Genomic DNA, 19,469 nt, shown 5'->3' with positions numbered 1-19,469 from the left:
AGGTGCCTGTAGTCCCAGCTACTCGGGAGGCTGAGACGGGAGAATGGCGTGAACCCGGGAGGTGGAGCTTGCAGTGAGTGGAGTTCATGCCACTGCACTCCGGCCTGGGCGACAGGGAGAGAATCCGTCTCAAAAACAAAAAAAAAAAAAAGAAAAGAAAATATCGCTCTGGTTTTGTAATGATAAAATAGAACCTACATATATTTTGTGTTATGCATTCTTGGCATACCTATTTCAATGAATTCTGGTTTTTTGAAATTGTCTCAAATATTCAAAAATTTTTTCCAATATATTTATTGAAAAACATTCACATATAATTGGACCTGTGCATTTCAAACCTGTGTTATTTAAGGGTCAGCTGTACTGTCATGAAACCACCAACACAGTCATGATAGAGAAAATTACCATTGCCTGATAACGTTTTCCTGTACTCTTTCAGTCAGAACCTTCCCCCTCAGACCGCAGGCTCAATAACCAGTGACCTGCATTCTTTTACTCTAGTTTTGCAGCTTCTTCATTTCATATAAATGGAATCATACTGTATGTCAACTTTTGTGTCTGGCTTCTTCCACTTGGCTCAGGGATTTTCAGATTTATCTATGATATTTTTACTTGTATATTCATAGTTTATTCTTTTATGTTGTTGAATGGTATTTTATGTTAAGATATACCATAATTGATTATTCATTCTTCTGTTCACGGAAATTTTAGTTTGTGTGTGTGTGTATGTGTGTGTGTGTTTTAAAAACAAATTCTGGTGTTTGGGTTTTATAAATAAAACTGCTGAGCATGCGAGTGTAAGTATTTCTAGAACATATGCTTTTGTTCTCTTGGGGATATCCCAATAGGTAAGATTCCTAAACTATATGGTAAGCTTATGCTACCTTTAAAGCTGCTACACTGTTTTCTGAAGTTGTTTTACACTTTTGCAACTTCGTTGAAAAGAGATTGACAATAGAGTGTTGTGTGAGTGTATTTCTGGGTTCTCTATTCTCTTCTGTTCATCTCTGTCTGTCCTTTAGCTAATACTGTACTCTCAATTACTGTACGTTTATATGTCCTGAAGTCATAAAGATTTTCAAACTTATTCTTATTTATAAAATTGTTTTGGCAATTAGTCCAGGCCCTTTGTATTTCCATGTAACTTTTTAGAATACATTTGTAAATTTTTATTTAAAAGATTAGGTTTTTATTAGGATAGTTAAAGGAAAACTGACAACTTCGAAGTATTAAGTCTCAGATTCAGGAACTTCTTGTGTCATTTATTTATGCCTTGTTTAATGTCTCTCAGGAATGTTTTAAAGTTCTTGAACATATTTTGTTAAATTTATTTCTAAATATTTCATATTTTTATGCTATTGTGAAGTACATTTTTTCAGTTGCCAAGCATGTATTTGCTAGCTATATACCAACCTAGTATAGACACCTACTTTTTATACACTGGCCTTTTTATCTTAGGACCTTGCTAAACTCAATTATTAGATCTAGTAGCTTTTTAGTAGATAATTTCGAATTTTCAACATTATCATGTCATATGTAAATACAGACAGTTTGGGTTCTGCCTTTACAATCATTAGTTTTTTTTTTAATGAGAAGTGATGAATGTTGACGTATTTATGTTATTCCTAATGTTGGGGAAAATCAGCTTATCAAATATTTGATCACATATATATCAAATGTGCTGTTAGCTGTTTTTCATAGATGTGCTGTATCAGGTTGAAGAAATCACCATCTTGTTTAATTTGTTGCATGTATCATAACCTAGTTTTGAATTTTGTAAAATGCTTTTATTACATTTTGAGATTTTCATTTTAGTCTGCTAATATAGATTAATAAAGAGTTTGAATTGTTGAATCAAACTTGTATTATTGATAAGCCTCACTAGGTTATGATTTATTATTGTTTGTATATGGCTGGATTCAATTTGCTAAATGTCTTTTTGTTTTGTTTTAGCATGAGTGCAAGTTTATTTAAAAAGGCTTTAGAACAGGAAAGAAAGGCAAGTATGCTTGGAAGAGACCCAAGGGGGTGATTTGAAGGACGAGTGCCTCAATTTGCTAAAATTTTCTTAAGGCTCTGTGTCTATATTCATGTGATTATTGGTCTATAGTTTTGTTTAATGTCATTGCCTGCTTTAGTGTCCTGTTAATGCTAACTTTCATATAGTCCAGAATTCTTTGAACCTTTGTCCTCTTGGAAGTTTGTATACAATTGGTATTACTTCTTCCTTTTTCATAAAAGTTCTTATATATTCTAGGAATGACCCTCAGCTGATGCCATCAAGAAAAAGGAATCTCAGTCCTACAACCACGAAGAACTTAAATATGCTAACAACTGAAATAAGCAAGAAACAGATCCTCTCTGACACTCTAGAAAGGAACATAATCATGCCAACACTTTGATTTCAACCCAGTGAGACTTCTGTTATATTTGTGTTGTTTAAACCATAAGTTTGTGGTGATTTGTCAGGATAGCAATAAAAAGCTAATATGTCAACATTATTCTGTGAACATTTATTTATTTTCCAATGCAGTATTTCCTCAAATCATGTTGTACCTTTTCTGCCACAACTTGAAAACAGCCTCTTCTCTAAAGAGTTCTGGTTCCTTTTATTAAAAAATTATATAAACCAATAACTGGGTATTAAATGTGCTCAAAACTACTGGAATGCCATGGCTTGCTAGGCTCTCAGTAAAGATAGGGAATATGTACACATTTATCTATATATTGAATTATTTATTTGTAGTTAAACCTACAAATATTTCAGAAGTTGGATATTTAAAAAGATTCATAAGATTACAGTAGCATACTCACATAAGGCTTTTTTTTTTTTTTTTTTTTTTGAGACAGAGTCTGGCTTTGTGCCCCAGGCTGGAGTGCAGTGGCGCAATCTCGGCTCACTGCAAGCTCCGCCTCCCGGGCTCACACCATTCTCCTGCCTCAGCCTCCAGGATAGCTGGAACTACAGGCAGCCGCCACCACGCCCAGCTAATTTTTTATATTTTTAGTTGAGAGGGAGTTTCACTGTGTTAGCCAGGATGGTCTCAATCTCCTGACCTCGTGATCCACCCGCCTTGGCCTCCCAAAGTGTTGGGATTACAGGCGTGAGCCACCGCACTCAGTCAAGGCTTTTATTTATAGGCAAAGATATGGTATAGTAAGAGGATGCAACACCAAATGCACAATGAATAAAATAACAAATGGATAAATTGGGCTTCATAAAATTAAGACAGTCTGCTCTAGGAAAGATACTGTTAAGAATTGAAAACAAGGCCAAGCATGGTGGCTCATGCCTGTAATCCCAGCACTTTGGGAGGCTGAGGCAGGATGATCACTTGAGGCCAGGAGTTAGAGACTAGTCTGTGCAACATAGCACGACCTCATCTCTAAATTTTAAAAAAGAAAAGAAAACAAAAGCCATGGACCATGAGAAAATACTGACAATGCTTATATCAAATAAGGAATTTGTCTCCAGAAATATTAAGAACTTGTAACCAACCAAATGTTTTAAAAAACAGGCAAAAAATACATTTGACTAAAGAAGATATATGGGTGACAAGTAAACACATTAAAAAATGCTCAAAACTGAGTCATCGGAAAAATACAAATTAAGAACTACAATGAAATACTACTTCACACTTAGTAACATGGCTAAAATGAATGGCCTACGACTTCTACACATATAAACTGTCAGTAATGTGAAGAAATGGAAAATCTAATATATTCCAGGAGGAAATATGAAATGCTAACCATTTAGAACACAATTTGGCAAGTTCTTAAAATTTCAAACATTTGGATCAACTTACAGAATAACTGAATGAGGAGCTTTGCAGACCTGTTACACAGCCAAAAGGGTGAAAATTATAAAAACACAATTCAGTCTCTGGAAATGGTCATAAGGGTGTATGGGAAATAAATATTTATTAAAGAAGATCTAACATTCACAAGAACAGCAAAAGTGAGTCACATTTGAACCAAGACCACTCCTTTCCTCCCCCAACTCCAAACTCAGCGAGATCAAAACTCCATTCGACGGGTACAGCCAAGAATACAGGGCTCCCTCTCTCTGGAGCTCCAAGGCAGAGGGCTGTCTTCTCAGGAAGGACAATCTGTCAGGAATTCTCATCTTGCCTCCAGTGTGCATATTTAGATGAATGATGTTCAATTGCCAGCTCCCTCATAAAGGCCATCCTCAGAGTTTCTGTTTTAAGTGAGGTCATATTGATTCAGAGACAGTACATAACCTGTCACCCTAAGGCCTTTCTCCAGTCTAAACTTTCTGGTGTTGAATAGGGTTAGGCCTTTGGCTGAAACCTTTTTCCATATTCACTACATTGTCCACATTGTAAACTGTCTAGTGTTGAATGAGACTGGAGGTGTGGCTAACGGATTTCCATCTGTTACCTTCAAGATTTTTTCCACTGTGAACTTTCTGGTGTTGAATGAGGTTGAAACGCTGGCTAAAGGATTTCACACAATCACTGCATTTCTCCAGTGTGAATCCTTCGATGTTTAAAAAGACTGGAGTTGTGGCGAAAAAACTTCCCACATTCCCTGCACTCATAAGGCTTTGCTCCAGTGTGAACCCTCTGATGTTTAACAAGGCTGGAATTCTCTCTAAACAATCTCCCACATTCATTGCACTTAAAAGGCTTTTCTCCAATGTGAACTTTTCGATGTTGCATGAGGGTTGAGCTTTGGCTAAAAAATTTCCCACATTCCCTGCACTCATAAGGCTTTGCTCCAGTGTGAACCCTCTGATGTCTAACTAGGGTGGAATTCTCTCTAAAGAATCTCCCACATTCATTGCACTTAAAAGGCTTTTCTCCAGTGTGAACTTTTTGATGTTGCATGAGGCTTGAGCATTGGGTAAAAAATTTCCCACAGTCGCTGCACTTGTAAGGCCTTTCTCCAGTGTGAACACGCCAATGTTTAATAAGGTTGGACTTGTGGCTATAGAATTTTCCACATTCACTGCACTTATAAGGTCTTTCTCCAGTGTGAACTCTCTGATGTTTCATGAGGCTGGAGTTGAAACTAAACAATTTTCCACATTCACAGCACTCATAAGGCCTTACTCCAGTGTGGATTTTGTGATGCTGAACAAGTGTGGAATTATGCCTGAAAGCTTTTCCACATTCACTGCATGTAAAAGGCTTTTCTCCAGTGTGAACTCTCTGGTGTTCAATGAGGTGAGCATTACGGCTAAAGGATTTTCCACAGTTACTACACCCGTAAGGCCTTTCTCCAGTGTGAACTATTTGGTGTATAAAAAGGTTGGACATATCTCTAAATAACTTCCCACATTCACTGCATTCATAAGGCTTTTCCCCAGTGTGCAGTCTCTGGTGCTGAACAAGTAAATATTTCTGACCAAAGGCTTTCCCACATTCACTGCATTTGTAATGCCTTTTTCCAGCATGAAAGGCCTCCCTACTTTTGGAGCTCCTATGTGACTTCTCTCCCGTGTGAGTCACCTGGTGCTTGAGAACACCTGAGCTGGTCAGGAGGGCCTTCCCAACCTCCCTGCTTTGCAAGGACTTCTCTGATAGGTGGACTCTGCAACTCCTCAAAACTGGGACCCTGCCCTCTTGTCTTTTTAAGGGTTTCTCTCCACAGTGCTGCTTCTGGTGTTGCTGAACGTTTGAACTGAGCACTTCTACAGAAGCACTCTGCTCAGGAGCCTCCTCAGCCTCGGCTCCTTGCCAACTACCTGAAAGAAGAGAAATGTTGATGAAGTAAATGTAGACTTTGGTGTGAGGAGGCAGCACTCTCACAAATGTGTCTAACACACCCAGTAATTAGTGCCTGGGGCTGCTGGCAGAAATAAAGAGGGCTAGCTCTCAGCAGGGAAGGGCCTGCTGTGCAGTGCTGAATCTGGCCAGCTCAAGGATTTGGGGAGGCCTCATGAGCACCAAGGATGCAAGGATGGGGTATAGCACAGGGAGGAGAGGCAGTGTCCCCAACACAATCCTCTGCAAATGGCTTTCCACAGGACTTTGGCTGCTGGAGACACAGGAACACGGCACAGAAGGTTATGTCCAGGTCCAGAAAAAACCAACTGCAACCAAATAGCTGATGCTCAAGGACTATGCAAGGATAAGCATCCACCTCACCACACATTCAGTGAAAGCCACTGCTGAAGGGTTCTGCTGATGATTGGGTGAAACATGGAGTACAGAGAGGTGGGGAATGACCCTAGGTCAAATATCAGAATAGATATAAATGGGTGACTAAGGAAGAAAAGATAGAAATCAGCGACGACACCTTGCCTTGGTATCAAAATATCTGGGCCTACTGGTATGATATGAATCCATCCCTGAGTTCACACCTCCCTGAGCTCCACCCACCAACTACCTCTCGGTATGGCTGAAGTCACAACTTCCCAAGCAGGCATGAAGGGCTCCTCCCATGACTCCAGCTGGGTTATTTCATGGGTCTTGGAAGATGCAAGTCCTAAGGAAAACGACAGGTGAGTGGCAGCACTGAGCCAGAATGACTTATCTCATCATGGACCACAGGAAAGAAAACAAAATAGTACAGAAAGAACCTTGGAGGAGGGTCTTGCAGGAACAACCCAGTCAAACAGCAATCACATTGGTGACTCAATTGCTGGCACAGACCGACACCCAGGTATGTTGGCTAGAGGAGGCAGGCAGAATGTAGGGGAATAGAACTACCACAGATCTGCACAGTGTCACCAGGCCACAGAGAGGCCACCAGGGATAAGATCCATCAAGCTGACTGCAAGACTCCTGACCCCCAAACCCTTTCCTGCACAGCTGTGGGGCAGCTCGGGGAGAGAAGGTGGTAGTATACACAGCCCAGGCCTATTACAATAGCTACTTCAGGATACTGGAGAAGGAATGAGTACCCACAGTTCAGCTTTGGGAAGAACAGACCTCTCCCTAGGAAAAGGAGGAAAAGCCGAGCCCAGCTCAGGATGCTGGGGTGGGGTATGAGAACCTTACCCAGAGAGGCCAGAAGTGTAAAGTTCTCCAGCATCACATTGCGGTAGAGGAGCCTCTGAGCGTCATCAAGCAATCTCCATTCCTCCTGGGAGAAGTAGACAGCCACATCCTCAAAGGTCACATAGCCCTGCTAAGATGGACAGAGTTGAGTTTATCTGCAGCCTCCTTACTGGGAAATTTAGGCATCTGCCTAAACATCCACCCCTGCTCACCCTCTTCCTTAATCCCCATCTCAGAGGAGAGACCCTGCCCCAGAGCCACTGATGCCCACTCTCTCCTCATGCTCCCACTGAGCAACAACAGGCAGGTAGGCAGATAAAGTCCATCTCAGCTCTGGGCATGGTATGCAGAGTCCTACTCTTCTCTTGCCAGACAATTTACCTTGGATCCCCTAGACTGTGTTTCTCAAATACAATCAAATTTGTGTTCTCCCTGAAGCCCCCAGTACAAGGTCCTGGGGACATCTGTTTACACTTATTAGAATGTGCACATACTTTGTACCACAACCACTACCCCCTACATCACCTCATGTGCTTCCCCTAGTATCACATGCCAGTCTACACATGGCATCCAGAGGGCACTTACCAAATGCAATCAGAACTCCGTGCCATCCCAGACCCCCAATGGCACTGACTGCCAGGGCCAATCCTCAGCCCCACTTTGAAGGCCTCCCTCCTTGGCTCTTTTTCTTGCTTCATCTTTAGCTACTTGGAATTGCACACATATCAGGACACCTCAGCTCAGCTCCTCAGCCAATCACTTCATGTTTGCCTTATACCCGCTGATGCTTCCCCCAGACATAATGGAGATCTGAGGTTGTCTAAGCATTCCCAGCTCAACCTTACCTCCATGTATTTTCTAATGTTGATCACTATGCCTTCTAAACCTCCTGTCATTGGTTGCCAGAAATGAGAACCTCTCCATAGAATACATAGTCTGGGTTGGGCACGGTGGCTCACGCCTGTAATCCCAGCACTTTAGGAGGCCAAGGCGGGCGGATCATCTGAGGTCGGGAGTTTGAGACCAACCTAACCAATGTGGAGAAACCTGTCTCTACCAAAAATACAAAATTAGCTGGTGTGGTGGCGCATGCCTGTAATCCCAGCTACTCGGGAGGCTCAGACAGGAGAATTGCTTGAACCCAGGAGCCAGAAGTTGCAGTGAGCCGAGATCGCGCCTTTGCACTCCAGCCTGGGCAACAAGAGCAAAACTCTGTCTTAAAAGAAAATAATAAGAATAATATATAGTCTGGACTCAGGGCCCTGACTGTGTGTGACCATCTTCCAGGGAACTCAAATGGAAGGGTAGGGAGAATAGCCAGCAAGGAGCCTCAAGACACCATAATTCTGAAGACCATGTAGGTAGGAGTGCAGGAGCGTGAGGACCTGAGACATCCTCCACTTACCTCCTCATGGTCTGTAAGCAAGTCTGCAGCCACAGGAACCTATGGAAAATCAAGACCATGAGAACCAGACAGTGATGTTGCCAAAGGATCATCCAAGCCCACTCGTCTAGCCTGGAGTCAGGTGTGCCTGACTATCTACAATCTGGGCTTTGGTTCTTAGTGATACCTCTTACCTGTTGTGTGCCCTTGGAAAAGTGCTCAACTTCCCTGTGCCTTGGTGTTGCCATCTGCAACATGGCAATAATAATGGTATTTACTCAATACGACGATTGTTTGTATCAAACTCATTCTTATGTGTCTAGGACTAAGTATCAACTCTTACTGTACACATAATTAATGCTTCTGTCAACATTTTCAGCGCAAATAAACTGGTAGGTTTTCAAAATGTGGGTTTCTGGCTAGGCGCAGTGGCTCACACCTGTAATCCCAATGCTTTGGGAGGCCGAGGTGGGCAGATCGTCTAAGGTCAGGAGTTTGAGACCAGCCTGGCTAACATGGTGAAACCTCGTCTCTACTAAAAATATAAAAATTAGCCGAGCGTGGTGGTGCATGCCTGTAATCCCAGCTACTCAGGAGGCTGAGGCAGGGGAATCGCTTGAACCAGGGAGGCAGAGGTTGCAGTGAGCAGAGATTGCACCATTGCAGTTTAGCCTGGGCAACAAAAGCGAAACTCTGTCTCAAAAAAAAAAAAAAAAGAAAAAGAAAGAAAGAAAGAAAGAAAAAGAAAATATGGGTTTCTTAAACTTACTTTTAAATTAAGAATGTGATACTTAAGGTGCTTTATTTTAATCAAATACTTTCCAGCATACTAACTTTACAACCAATTATGAAGTGCTTACATCAGTTTAACTTAATAAATCCGTGTTGTTTTATTTGCCCCTGTGTGTATATGAACTATGATCAATTAGTGCTTAAATACTTACCTCATAAATTCACAAGTTAATAATCTGGGACCTGGGTCTGAGAAACCTGAGCACATACCATTCCTTTTGGCAACCTGGCTGCCTGCTATATACTCCCCTGAAGACCATCCTGCTGAGAGCCCTTCTACTGGAGCAGTTGATCATCCCTCCTGTGCTGACGGCTAGGGAAACTTAGGCACCAAAGGGGCTGCTCCAGCAGCCTGGCTGACGTTTCCTTTTGTCCATATGGACTGTACATGAGGAACTGCTGAGCCTGGAGTGGCAAACCTATATACTACTCAACACTGCAGTCTCCATGCAGTCCTGGGTCTTCATATTCTATAACCCTCCATTCCGGCAGACACCAGACAGAACCACTTCTGACCACAAAACTCCATGCTATAGAGGCAGCCCCGTCCTACAGGGCCATCTCTCCCTTCTCTCACCTTAGGGCCCATCTGAAAGGGAACCTTAAGATTCTCCCTCCTAAATAGGAGCCCCAGGACTTACCCTAGTCCAGGCCTCTACCCAACCAGCCGATATCTACCATATCTCCAGCCCAGATCCCTCCCCAAACTTCCAGATGTGAGTGGGCAAGCTGCCCATGTGGACACGACACCTCCACTCTGGGTCATCTCAGGATTACCATGTCCAAAACCTACTCCCTGCACAGCCTTACCCATCTCCATCCTTCCTGATATTCAGGAACAAACAAACAAAAATACAAATAAAAATCCAGAATGGCTCTTCATTCCCTACTTTCTTTCAGTCACATCTGATGCAACAGGAATTCCCGTCTGTTCAGTTTTTGAAATCCATCCAAGATCTGATCACTTCCCCTCCTCTATGGCCCAGTCCCAGTAGACTCTCCACTAGTCTACTGAATTTACCTACTCACAGGTCTGTCTTCACCCGCCTCACCCCCACCCCAGTCTGTTTTGACTTGAGGGGCCTTTGGCAAACTTTGAGAAACAGATCGTGTCACTCTTCTGTCTCCAGCCCTCCGCGGCCACTGTGGCCCCCTCAGGATGAAAGCGCAGCTGCTCGGGCTGTCGCTCGACACGCGCCTCGTCCCTTCCCAAGCTGCCCACTACAGACACCAGGAGGCCTCAGGTTCGGGACTCGCTGAATGCGCCTCACATCTTTGCGAGCCGGGCCCCTTGCCCTCCATTGCCACCCCATCACACTGCGTGTCAGAAACGGGACGCCGCCCACGAACGCCCCACAGTTCTGCACCCGGGGACCTGAACAGGCAGCCCTCACAGGGCTTTAGGATTCGGGGGAGGCCAGGAGGACGCGGCGCTCACCTGAGCGGGGTCCCTCAGGGCGGCCGCCGCCATCGGAGCCTGTGAGTAGAGCTGGAGGGGAGACAATGACCGAGGAAAGGGCCCGGGCCACCCTGGGCGCCGCCACCGAGCCTCAGACCCGCCTCTGAGCGGCGAGAACAGCGTGCGTCGCCACCGCACTTTCCGGAGCTGGTCGCCTCAGCGCACAACCAGCTTCTCGCAGGCTAGTTCACCTGAGAGTCGCGAAAGTGAACACCAAAGGGAGACGCCGGAAGTCCCGCCCATTGCGTGTCGCACGCTCGGGCAGACCTCTTTTCATTGGTCAGGGATCGCCGCCTCGCGGCGCTGCGCCTTTTGGGCAATGTAGTTCCCGTGGCTCCAAACGTCCAGAAAGTGGGCATAACTTCGGAGATGGAGATTGGAGATGATAGATGATGATGGAGATGGACATGGAGATGGAGACGGAGATGGAGATGATGATGGAGATGGAGATAACGGAATAGGAGATGGAGGAGAAATTAGGGTTGAGAACTCTCGGACTCATCCAGAAACTGCTGTTTTTGGAGATGGGCCTGGATTTCAGTTTCCTGCAGCTGATACCCCAATCTTTCCTTCTTTTGAAGGAATTGAAGAGGATCTTCAGGGCCACAGTAAAGAGGTTTCTCTGGGCAGAGCCACGTATAGATCCCCAAATTTCCTTTGACAAAAGGACACCCAATATTAAAATTAACGGTGGCCAAGCAATGCCTGATGTATGACAATAAGAAAAGGCTCTGAATTCTGGATGTAGGTGATGAGAGAGTATGGGAGCCCAAGGATTTACTTTCCTCCTTTATCCCATGCTAATCTGTGCTCTTTCCTTCCTCAAAGACCCAACATTGGTGTACAGGCACAACAATAGGCGGCAAACCCATAAGGCAACTCCCCCTCCATTTCTCTGCTTCATCCCTTTATGCTCCATGTTCCCACTGCTCTTCCATTTCCAAATATAAAGCCAGTTCCTCACAGGTGGGTAGAATGCTAGACTGTTGTTTACAACACACAACTATTGATAAAAAAAATGATGTCAACCCTTTATTATGTGTAGTCCCACTACATCCATTCCCATTGAATCTAGTCCCCTCGTGTCAATCTAATTTCCCTACTTCTTTTCCTGCCCCTTCCATCTGTTGGCTGAATAATGATCAATTTCAACACAGCATTGGAGTGACTTATGAGGACAAGAGAAAATGAAGCCTTCCCTCCTTCTTGGAGCTTTCTGGAACTGGGTGTTCAGTACTACTTGACTCTGAAAAGGAGGAGGGGAGTCAATATTGGGATTGAGAACATGGTAGAATAGAGAGAGACACAAGCTCTTTACCCCTTCCATGGCAGCTATGGCATTAGTTATTTCAGTTAGACCATTATGTGGCATATGGAAGGGAGGGGAGGAGGAGAGTGAGGAGAGATGAATCCATGACAGGAGTGGGACAATATGTAAATAATATCCTCCTTCTGAAACCAAGCACAGGAATAAATGTTTCACTTCCTTGAGAACATCTATTAGAAGAGTAGATTCTGGATTAATCATCTAATAGATTATGGAAATTAGCTGACCATCATGACAGGAACCTTTGTGGACAAACCTAAAAAACATATTATAGAATCTAGTCACCCATACAGTGTAAAATGTATAGAAAATTCAGAATCTGGAAATAAGAAACAGTATATCATTTAGGAAAATATATGTATGTAGTAAAACTATAAAGACATTTATAGAATGATTATCAAAATGATTAACAAAAATGTCATGCAAATGTTAGCTTAATGGGGTGTATCAGGCATGTGAGGTGATGTGAAAAGAAAGGATGCCTAGGAACTATATTTTTTAGCCAGGCGTGGGGGCAGGTGACTGTAATCCCAGCTACTCAGGAGGCTGAGGCAGAAGATCACTTGAACCTAGGAGGGAGAGGTTGCAGTGAGCTGAGATTGTGCCACTGCACTCCGGCCTGGGTGACACAGCAAGACTCTGTCTCAAAAAAATAAATTAAAAAAAAGAGAAAGAAACCATGTTTTATCACTACTGGTTGTTTCACAGATGTGGTTTCAATTAAGAAACAAACTATACCTCTTTTGAAAGTTGTAGTGAATTGTGTAATAGTTTTGAAATCAAGAGTATATGTAGACATTTTAATTTTATCACAGGAAGAGACAACCCACTAAAGCAGGCTCATATGTAGAATTGCAAATAACATGACTGGTGAGGACCAAGTAGACTATTTAATTATTTGGTTTAGGTAAAATCATTATCTACATAAGAAATTCACTTATATCTCATTGAATTCACAAAAAAATCCCATGAAGCTATTTTATTTTTTAAAAGCAACATATGCCGGGTCTATATGTTTTCTCTCTAACTTCTGGAATCTATTTTTATTTCCAACCTTTAGGAATATTTACATGTCTATAAGGAGTGTGAACATCAAAGTTTGAGTCCAAGACTCTACCTTTGGCCATATCTCCTTCAGGGCTAGCAAGCACATTCCTCTGTGTTTGGGAAGTCTAACCCATCCAAGATGGCATGAAAAGCAGATGCACCTCAGGGTCTAATCACAAGTCAACCCTCAACACATGAGCAGCTGCAGGGAATGAGGGAAGGCTGAGGGCTGTAACCAACTAAACAAATTTTGATGACATCTCCTGCCCTCTCCAAGGTTAGAGCTTAACGGAAGAAGTCACCACCCAGCAGCTCTGGAAACTCTGGACTTCCATGGAGATGGCTACCTGGTCCTCAGACACTTGAAGTCTGGTCGCCTCAGCTAGACAGCCAAGACTAACCCATCTGAACTATTCTTATAAGGAAAAGTAGGCAGGGAGATGAGGCCACAGGATGGGAAAATATAACCATTTCCTCAACGAGGAAGGAGACTAATATTTCAGAAGAGCAGTTCTGCTCTACAACAGGTAAGCAGCCCTATGTCCTGTTATTGCCCAAACATAGTCTTATGCTCAAAGACACCATCCCAGCAGATGTTGGCTTGGTGATTATAAACTCTTCGGAAGCTCCAGTGGAACTGAGGAACCAGGATCACCAACTACTCAAGAGTACAGCTATTCCTAACCACTACAATCATCTACTCTTCCATAGATACCACATCTTTGAGACTTACCTGGATGTCCTTGCTCTGCTGAAAACTGACTCACCAGAAAATGACTGAAAATACTGAGAAAAAGTTTTTTCCTCTGCTCATACCACCCAAATACACCATTCTCTCCTCCCAGGTCAAGCCTTGAAAATATTGGTCTGGTTTTGTAGAATTTGCCAAGTCCACATTCTACCTGGAAACTGAACCTAGAATGGTAAAAAAACAGACAAACATAAATAACAAATGCCAGAAGTTGTTCTAAGTAGTGATGAAAATAATAGGGGATATGAAGGGGAGAATGTGAGGGAATGGCAGTTGTATTGAGGACAGAGTTGGAAATGTTTAAACTGAAGGCTGAGGACACTGCCCATTCAGATGAGTTGGATGTGGGTGGCTTTCTTGAAGGTGATAATTGAGTTGACACCAAAAAAAAAAAAATGAGAAGGAGGCAGCTATGAAAGAACCAAGTTTAACATATTCAGGTAAAAGGTAGAGCAAGTGCCAAAGAGATGTGGTGGGAGAAAACTTAGTGAGCTGCAGTAACAGGAAGGAAGACACAGTGGCTGGACCAGGGCATGCGGAAAGCAGTGATGTGAGAAACTGGACATGATTGTGCTCAGTGGTCAGTTTGCAGCTCTCTCCTCCTCTCTCATGCCACTTTGAGGTTAATTCGTTCCCCTACTCCTGGCCCCAGGATCATGGATGTGATTTCTGTGTTCTTGGAGTTTTAGGAACGTACACATTTCCAGGGTTACGTACATGGAATCCAACAGCACGTAGCTTTTGCAGTCTGGCCTCATTCACTTAGTGTAATGCATTTGTGATTCACCCTTGTTTTGTGTAGCAATGCTTTATTTATACTGCTGAGTAGTATCCCATTGTCTGTATATATCATAGTTAATACACCTCATGTGTTAATAATTTGTCAGAAGCTGTACATTAATAATAAAACCACTGTATATTTGCCTTAGGATTAAAGAATTTTTTTTCTTACAATTCTACCAGATCACTGGAAGAATTTTTGTTAAAGACAGTTTTTCATTTCAATCAGGCAAATACCCAAGAATTATTATTTCAATTGGGTAAATGCCCAAGAATTATTAGTATTATTATTAATTATTATTCCACATTGGAGAATAATATATATATTATTCTACATTGGAGAATTATATACACACACACACAAACACACACACACACGTATATATTTGAGATAGGGTCTCCTTCTGTTGCCTAAGCTGGAGTGCAGTGGTGCCATCCTAGCTCACCACAACCTCCACCTCCCAGGATCAAGGAATCCTCCCACCTCAGCCTCCTAAGTAGCTGGGACCACAGGTGCAAGCCACCATACCTGGCTAGTTTTTTTTTTTTTTTTGCGGAGACGAGTTTTGCCATGTTGCCCAGGCTAGTCTTGAACTCCTGAGCTCAAGCCATCTACCTGCCTAGGCCTTCCAAAGTTCTGGGATTACAGGCATGAGCCATCACATCCAGCCTGCATAACAATATTGAATAGGCACTTCAGGTTTGTTAGCATGAACCTTTGGTACATTTTAATTTAAAAATGACATTCACAAAAATTAACATGTAGTTGTACAGCTCAATGAATATTCCCAAAGTCAACACATCTCTAAAAGCAGTGTGCCAATCAAAAAAGAACAGTGTTAGTATACCAGCATTTCTCTTTTTTTTTCTTTTTTGAGACATAGTCTCACTCTGTCACCAGGCTGGAGTGCAGTGGTGCAATCTCGGCTCACCGCAACCTCCGCCTCCCAGGTTCAAGCGATTCCCCTGCCTCAGCCTCCCGAGTAGCTGGGACTACAGGCACGCACCACTATGCCCAGCTAATTTTTTGTATTTTTAGTAGAGACGGGGTTTCATCATGTTGCCCAGGATGGTCTCGATCTCCTGACCTCGTGATCTGCCCACCTAGGCCTCCCAAAGTACTGGATTACAGGTGTGAGTCACTGCGCCCAGCCATACCAGCATTTCTGTAACCCCCACTGTAAGTCATTCACCCACCAAGGAGGTCTAATTTGTGGCATTTCTGATTTCTTACATTGTGTCATCTAACATAGTTTTGCCTGTTTTTCAGTTTGCATTCATTTGAATCTGGTAAATGCTCATCCACCTCCTTCATTAGAATTCTGTCAGGATGATTACTAGAATTTAGAGCTGTATGTACTGCATATGGCTTAGAATATATGTCTGATGAGAAATGACTCACAAGGATGTGTGGATAGCAGTACAATTATTGCTTTTTTAAAAAGACTGTGCAATGTGCAATGGCCCATCCTTCACTGAGCCTTAGGGCTTCTGTGAAGTCCTGCTCCTTTTGTTTTTTAGCTTGGCTTCCGTCTTGGGATTGAGACAAGGATATTCTAGTTTCAAAGCACAGGAAAACAAAATCATTGGCTTTAAATGGAATAGGAATTATATGAGATTTTTATTTGAGAATTCTTTTAAAAAAATTTTGAGAATTCCTAATTGAACACCATCCATCTGCATATTGGATTAAACAGTTACTCTAAATGTACCAAGATTGCACTCTCACATAAATGGCACATGGCTATGCTCTCTCTGCTGGGAAGTGGACTCAGACCCTCACTGAGCTTTCATGTTCCATGAAGTGTGAAGGGCAGCACCAAATCGATAACATGGTTGTGAATCTCCTGTTCGCTGGCCTAGGTTTGCAAGGAAATGATTTTAGTTCTTGCTGTAAAGAAGAGAGGAGGAAGAGAATGTGGATTGAGTCAGGGGCATTACAGGAGTCGTCTGCTGAGGAACAAATCCTAGGGGCTGGACAATAGCAATGAGCCTGACAAAAAAGACAACATAGAAATTACTGGTGGGACCACTGAAAATGCAGGACATGTTATAACCCTAAACCATGTTATAACACTAAAGTTTGGAGGGAAGCCCTTCCCCCTCTAGCCACCAACATGCTTCTGATTCTCCCAAATAGAACCTGATTTGTGTTGAAGTCATCTTCTGCATGATATGTGGAGAATGAACTGAAGTAGAGAAAAAACTGATGTAGGATACAAGGCAGAAGGCATTGTGTAGTTCAGGAATGTTGGCAGATTGGCCCAAGGGCATGAAATTGGAGGTGTTGAGAAGAAGATGACCTGAGACATATTAGGAGGCAGAGGTAACAGGATATGTGGGTGGTTGGGATGATACGGTGAAGCTCAGGCAATAACATTTCACCTATCAAACCCTCTGTATTTGTGGGCCAGCAGGACTTTTCCTGTTTTGATTCTTGATTGGCATCCAAGGAACCCACGTTTAGGGAATAAATGAAGCTGAAGGTTCATGTTTCTGTGGTGAAGAAAAGGCAAGACACATTCTTGTCCTCCTGTCAGCTGCCTGGGACGTTGAATTTTTCATAGCCTTGTTCGTCTAACATAGAAAGGGCTCTGAACCTACCCAGATAGATGACCTAGGGTAGGAGGCCATGCTGGGCAGTAGTTAGTCATGGCTCCTTGGACTCCATTCCCAACTATGCCACTTAACAGCCACAGCTGAAAACAAATTATAGACCCAAGAAGCCTCAGTTTCCTCATATTAATTTAGGTGACAAATCCACTTTACAGGGCAAAAGTGCGTAGTGTTTATAAAAGGTCTGATAGAATGTCTAGGATATGGACATTATTAAATGTAAATTATTGTCATCCTTATCCCACCCCTGTATGACTAACCAGAAGATGTTGATGATATGCAGTTCCCTGATGACATCTCAGCCCAGTTGGGTGAGTCAAGGGCCTGGTAACCTTCAAGCGTAGGTCTTGGTTTCTCTAAAGCAGATTCTGGACGTTTCTAACTACAACATGATTCTTTTCTTACTGACAGAGTAGGGAGTCTGAGAATGTTAGTTGTGCTTTCAATCACAATTCAAATTCTGTGGAAATTCACTGAAGAAAAGAGAATACCTCGTGAAGCGTGTATTGGTCCATCAAAAATTACTAACTGCTTATTTGAGTATTTATTGCATAGTCATTTAGGTTTTGCAAAAGTTTTCAAAATCAAAATGAGTGACTTGTGTAAAATAAATAAATAAGTAAATAAATAAATAATGCCAGGAGGCTGAGAAAAGAGGGCACTCAAACACACACGCTTAAGAGCTATTACTGTCTCTGAGGGCTCTTAATGCACATATTCCCGTTAAAAGAAGTTTTGACAAGAACTTCTCAAACCGCAGCTTGCTACAGGAGTTACAAGGACAGCTCTAGATTTAGTAGAACACTTGCCTGACAGATTCTCTCCACTAATGAACTGGTGTTAACCTCTGCCATCAACATCTGTGACCAATATTCTTTTTATCTCAAAACAAATTATATATACTTTTCCCTTTTGCCTTTGAAAGCTTCTCCTTGTTTCAAGCTCTCTGGATATGCCTATAGTCCCTATAGCCTGCATGTCCTGGATTTGCAAATCCCCTGTGCATTCCTGAATGAACTCAACATCTTTGAAGAATCTCTGTTATTTAGGTTGACAATTTAAATATATCCTACATTGTGCTTTTCTTTGCCTCACTTGTTCCACTTATTTTACCTTTCTATTGATTATTTATTTATATTCCAAACATTTCCTCTTCTAGTTTGAAAAGTATATACGCTGACTGTATTTATTATATTTAGGCTAAAAATTACAAACGTTTAACACATTAGCGTGCCATACAGGATTGTAATACATTTACTTTCCACTTGGAAATATAAAAGATTTAAAACTTTGAGCAACTAGCCTCCTTTCAATTTATATGTAGTTGAGGTTACGCACGGGAATTCCATCATTCTAACTCAATAAGTGTATCTACTTATGTTTTACACTGTAATAAGCTGTTATTTTAATCAAAAGATGCATTTCTTTTCATCTTCATTTCTTCTCTCATTGCAGACTTTTCACCTGGGATCAACTTTCTTTGGCCTTGAGTATTATTTTAAACATTATTTTTTGTGTAAATGTATTTCCAATAATCATTTTTGGTTTCAAATAGTTTTATATCACACTTCCATAAAAGACATTTTGTTGTGTATAGACATCTAGTTTGGTGGTTATTTCTTCTTTACAGAAAGTGTTCATGTTGCCCTTTTCATTGCCATATGACATTTGATGAATTCTGTCTTTTCAGACACTTGTAAAACACTTAAAATATTGAATACATCTCTGTATATGGAGTATGAAATACTATCTTGAACAAGAGTATTACTTGTTGGGTTTGACACAATCACTGCTGTATAAACAGGAGAAATATTTTCTGAGGTAAGAGACAGAAGCGTTATTCACTTACTTCAAGGCCACCAAACATCCCCACTCCATGTTCCACATCATGGTGTCTGGAGTCTTTTCTTTCTTGTGCCTGACAGAAAATGCTGAGGCTCGCCAAACTAACTCTGGAGCATCAGGCTACACGCATTTGAAAACAATATTTGTTAACTTCCAGCCATAGAAATCTGAGTGACGTCAGTGTATGGTGTGTCCATTTTATTTTTTGATGAGCATTCTCTGCGTAAGGAAGGCTGAAATCATGTCTCTAAACATTCCTTTGATGTCAAACACGACGTTCACCAGAAATACAGATATGGCTCCTTCAAGAGGAAGCTAAGCTCCGTCTGGGCCTTGGAGACGAGGGACACCATTTCCACGCGCCCCTGGCGGTCTTCTCTGGGCTTTTGACCTGGAGGTGAAGCGAGACGCCGCTTACTAGTGTTGGTGCCGTGGGAACTACATTACCCAGGAAACTTGGCGGCTCTGGGCCAATGAAAACCCAGGAAATAGGCGTT

At 42.3% G+C, this 19,469-nt stretch overlaps 1 protein-coding gene across 13 annotated transcripts; it reads right to left on the bottom strand.

Moving 5' to 3' along the window:
* Positions 1 to 3,896: 3,896 nt before the first annotated feature.
* ZNF419 (zinc finger protein 419) lies at positions 3,897 to 19,426 on the bottom strand. 13 transcript variants are annotated; one of them, XM_024351692.3, is made up of 7 exons: positions 18,977 to 19,426; positions 13,714 to 13,895; positions 10,586 to 11,261; positions 8,377 to 8,415; positions 6,972 to 7,101; positions 6,358 to 6,456; positions 3,897 to 5,713 (listed from the first exon to the last, which is right to left on the bottom strand). In XM_024351692.3, the coding sequence occupies exons 3-7, from the start codon at positions 10,616 to 10,618 to the stop codon at positions 4,479 to 4,481; spliced, it is 1,536 nt and encodes a 511-aa protein (XP_024207460.2). In that variant the 5' UTR covers positions 10,619 to 11,261; positions 13,714 to 13,895; positions 18,977 to 19,426; the 3' UTR covers positions 3,897 to 4,478. The 13 variants fall into 13 exon arrangements, with proteins under 13 accessions (XP_024207460.2, XP_024207461.2, XP_063658374.1 ...); XM_024351693.3 differs by lacking the exon at positions 18,977 to 19,426 and having other exon boundaries at positions 6,972 to 7,098; XM_063802304.1 differs by lacking the exons at positions 13,714 to 13,895; positions 18,977 to 19,426 and having other exon boundaries at positions 3,897 to 5,709; positions 10,586 to 10,709.
* Between the last annotated feature and the right edge of the window lie 43 nt (positions 19,427 to 19,469).

Source organism: Pan troglodytes, chromosome 20 (genome assembly GCF_028858775.2).
Source record: "Pan troglodytes isolate AG18354 chromosome 20, NHGRI_mPanTro3-v2.0_pri, whole genome shotgun sequence".
Lineage (NCBI taxonomy): Eukaryota > Metazoa > Chordata > Mammalia > Primates > Hominidae > Pan > Pan troglodytes.
The sequence above is the reverse complement of the archived record's forward strand: the minus strand, read 5'-3'. Positions and strand labels throughout refer to the sequence as shown.

Excerpts from the sequence above, each read along its gene's own strand:
- ZNF419 (XM_024351692.3), bottom strand. The coding sequence starts at position 10,618 with ATGGCGGCGGCCGCCCTGAGGGACCCCGCTCAG. Across the intron at positions 8,416-10,585 it reads CCCTGAGGGACCCCGCTCAG|GTTCCTGTGGCTGCAGACTT; the intron begins GTGAGCGCCGCG and ends GATTTTCCATAG. Across the intron at positions 6,457-6,971 it reads TACACTTCTGGCCTCTCTGG|GACTTGCATCTTCCAAGACC; the intron begins GTAAGGTTCTCA and ends CGTTTTCCTTAG.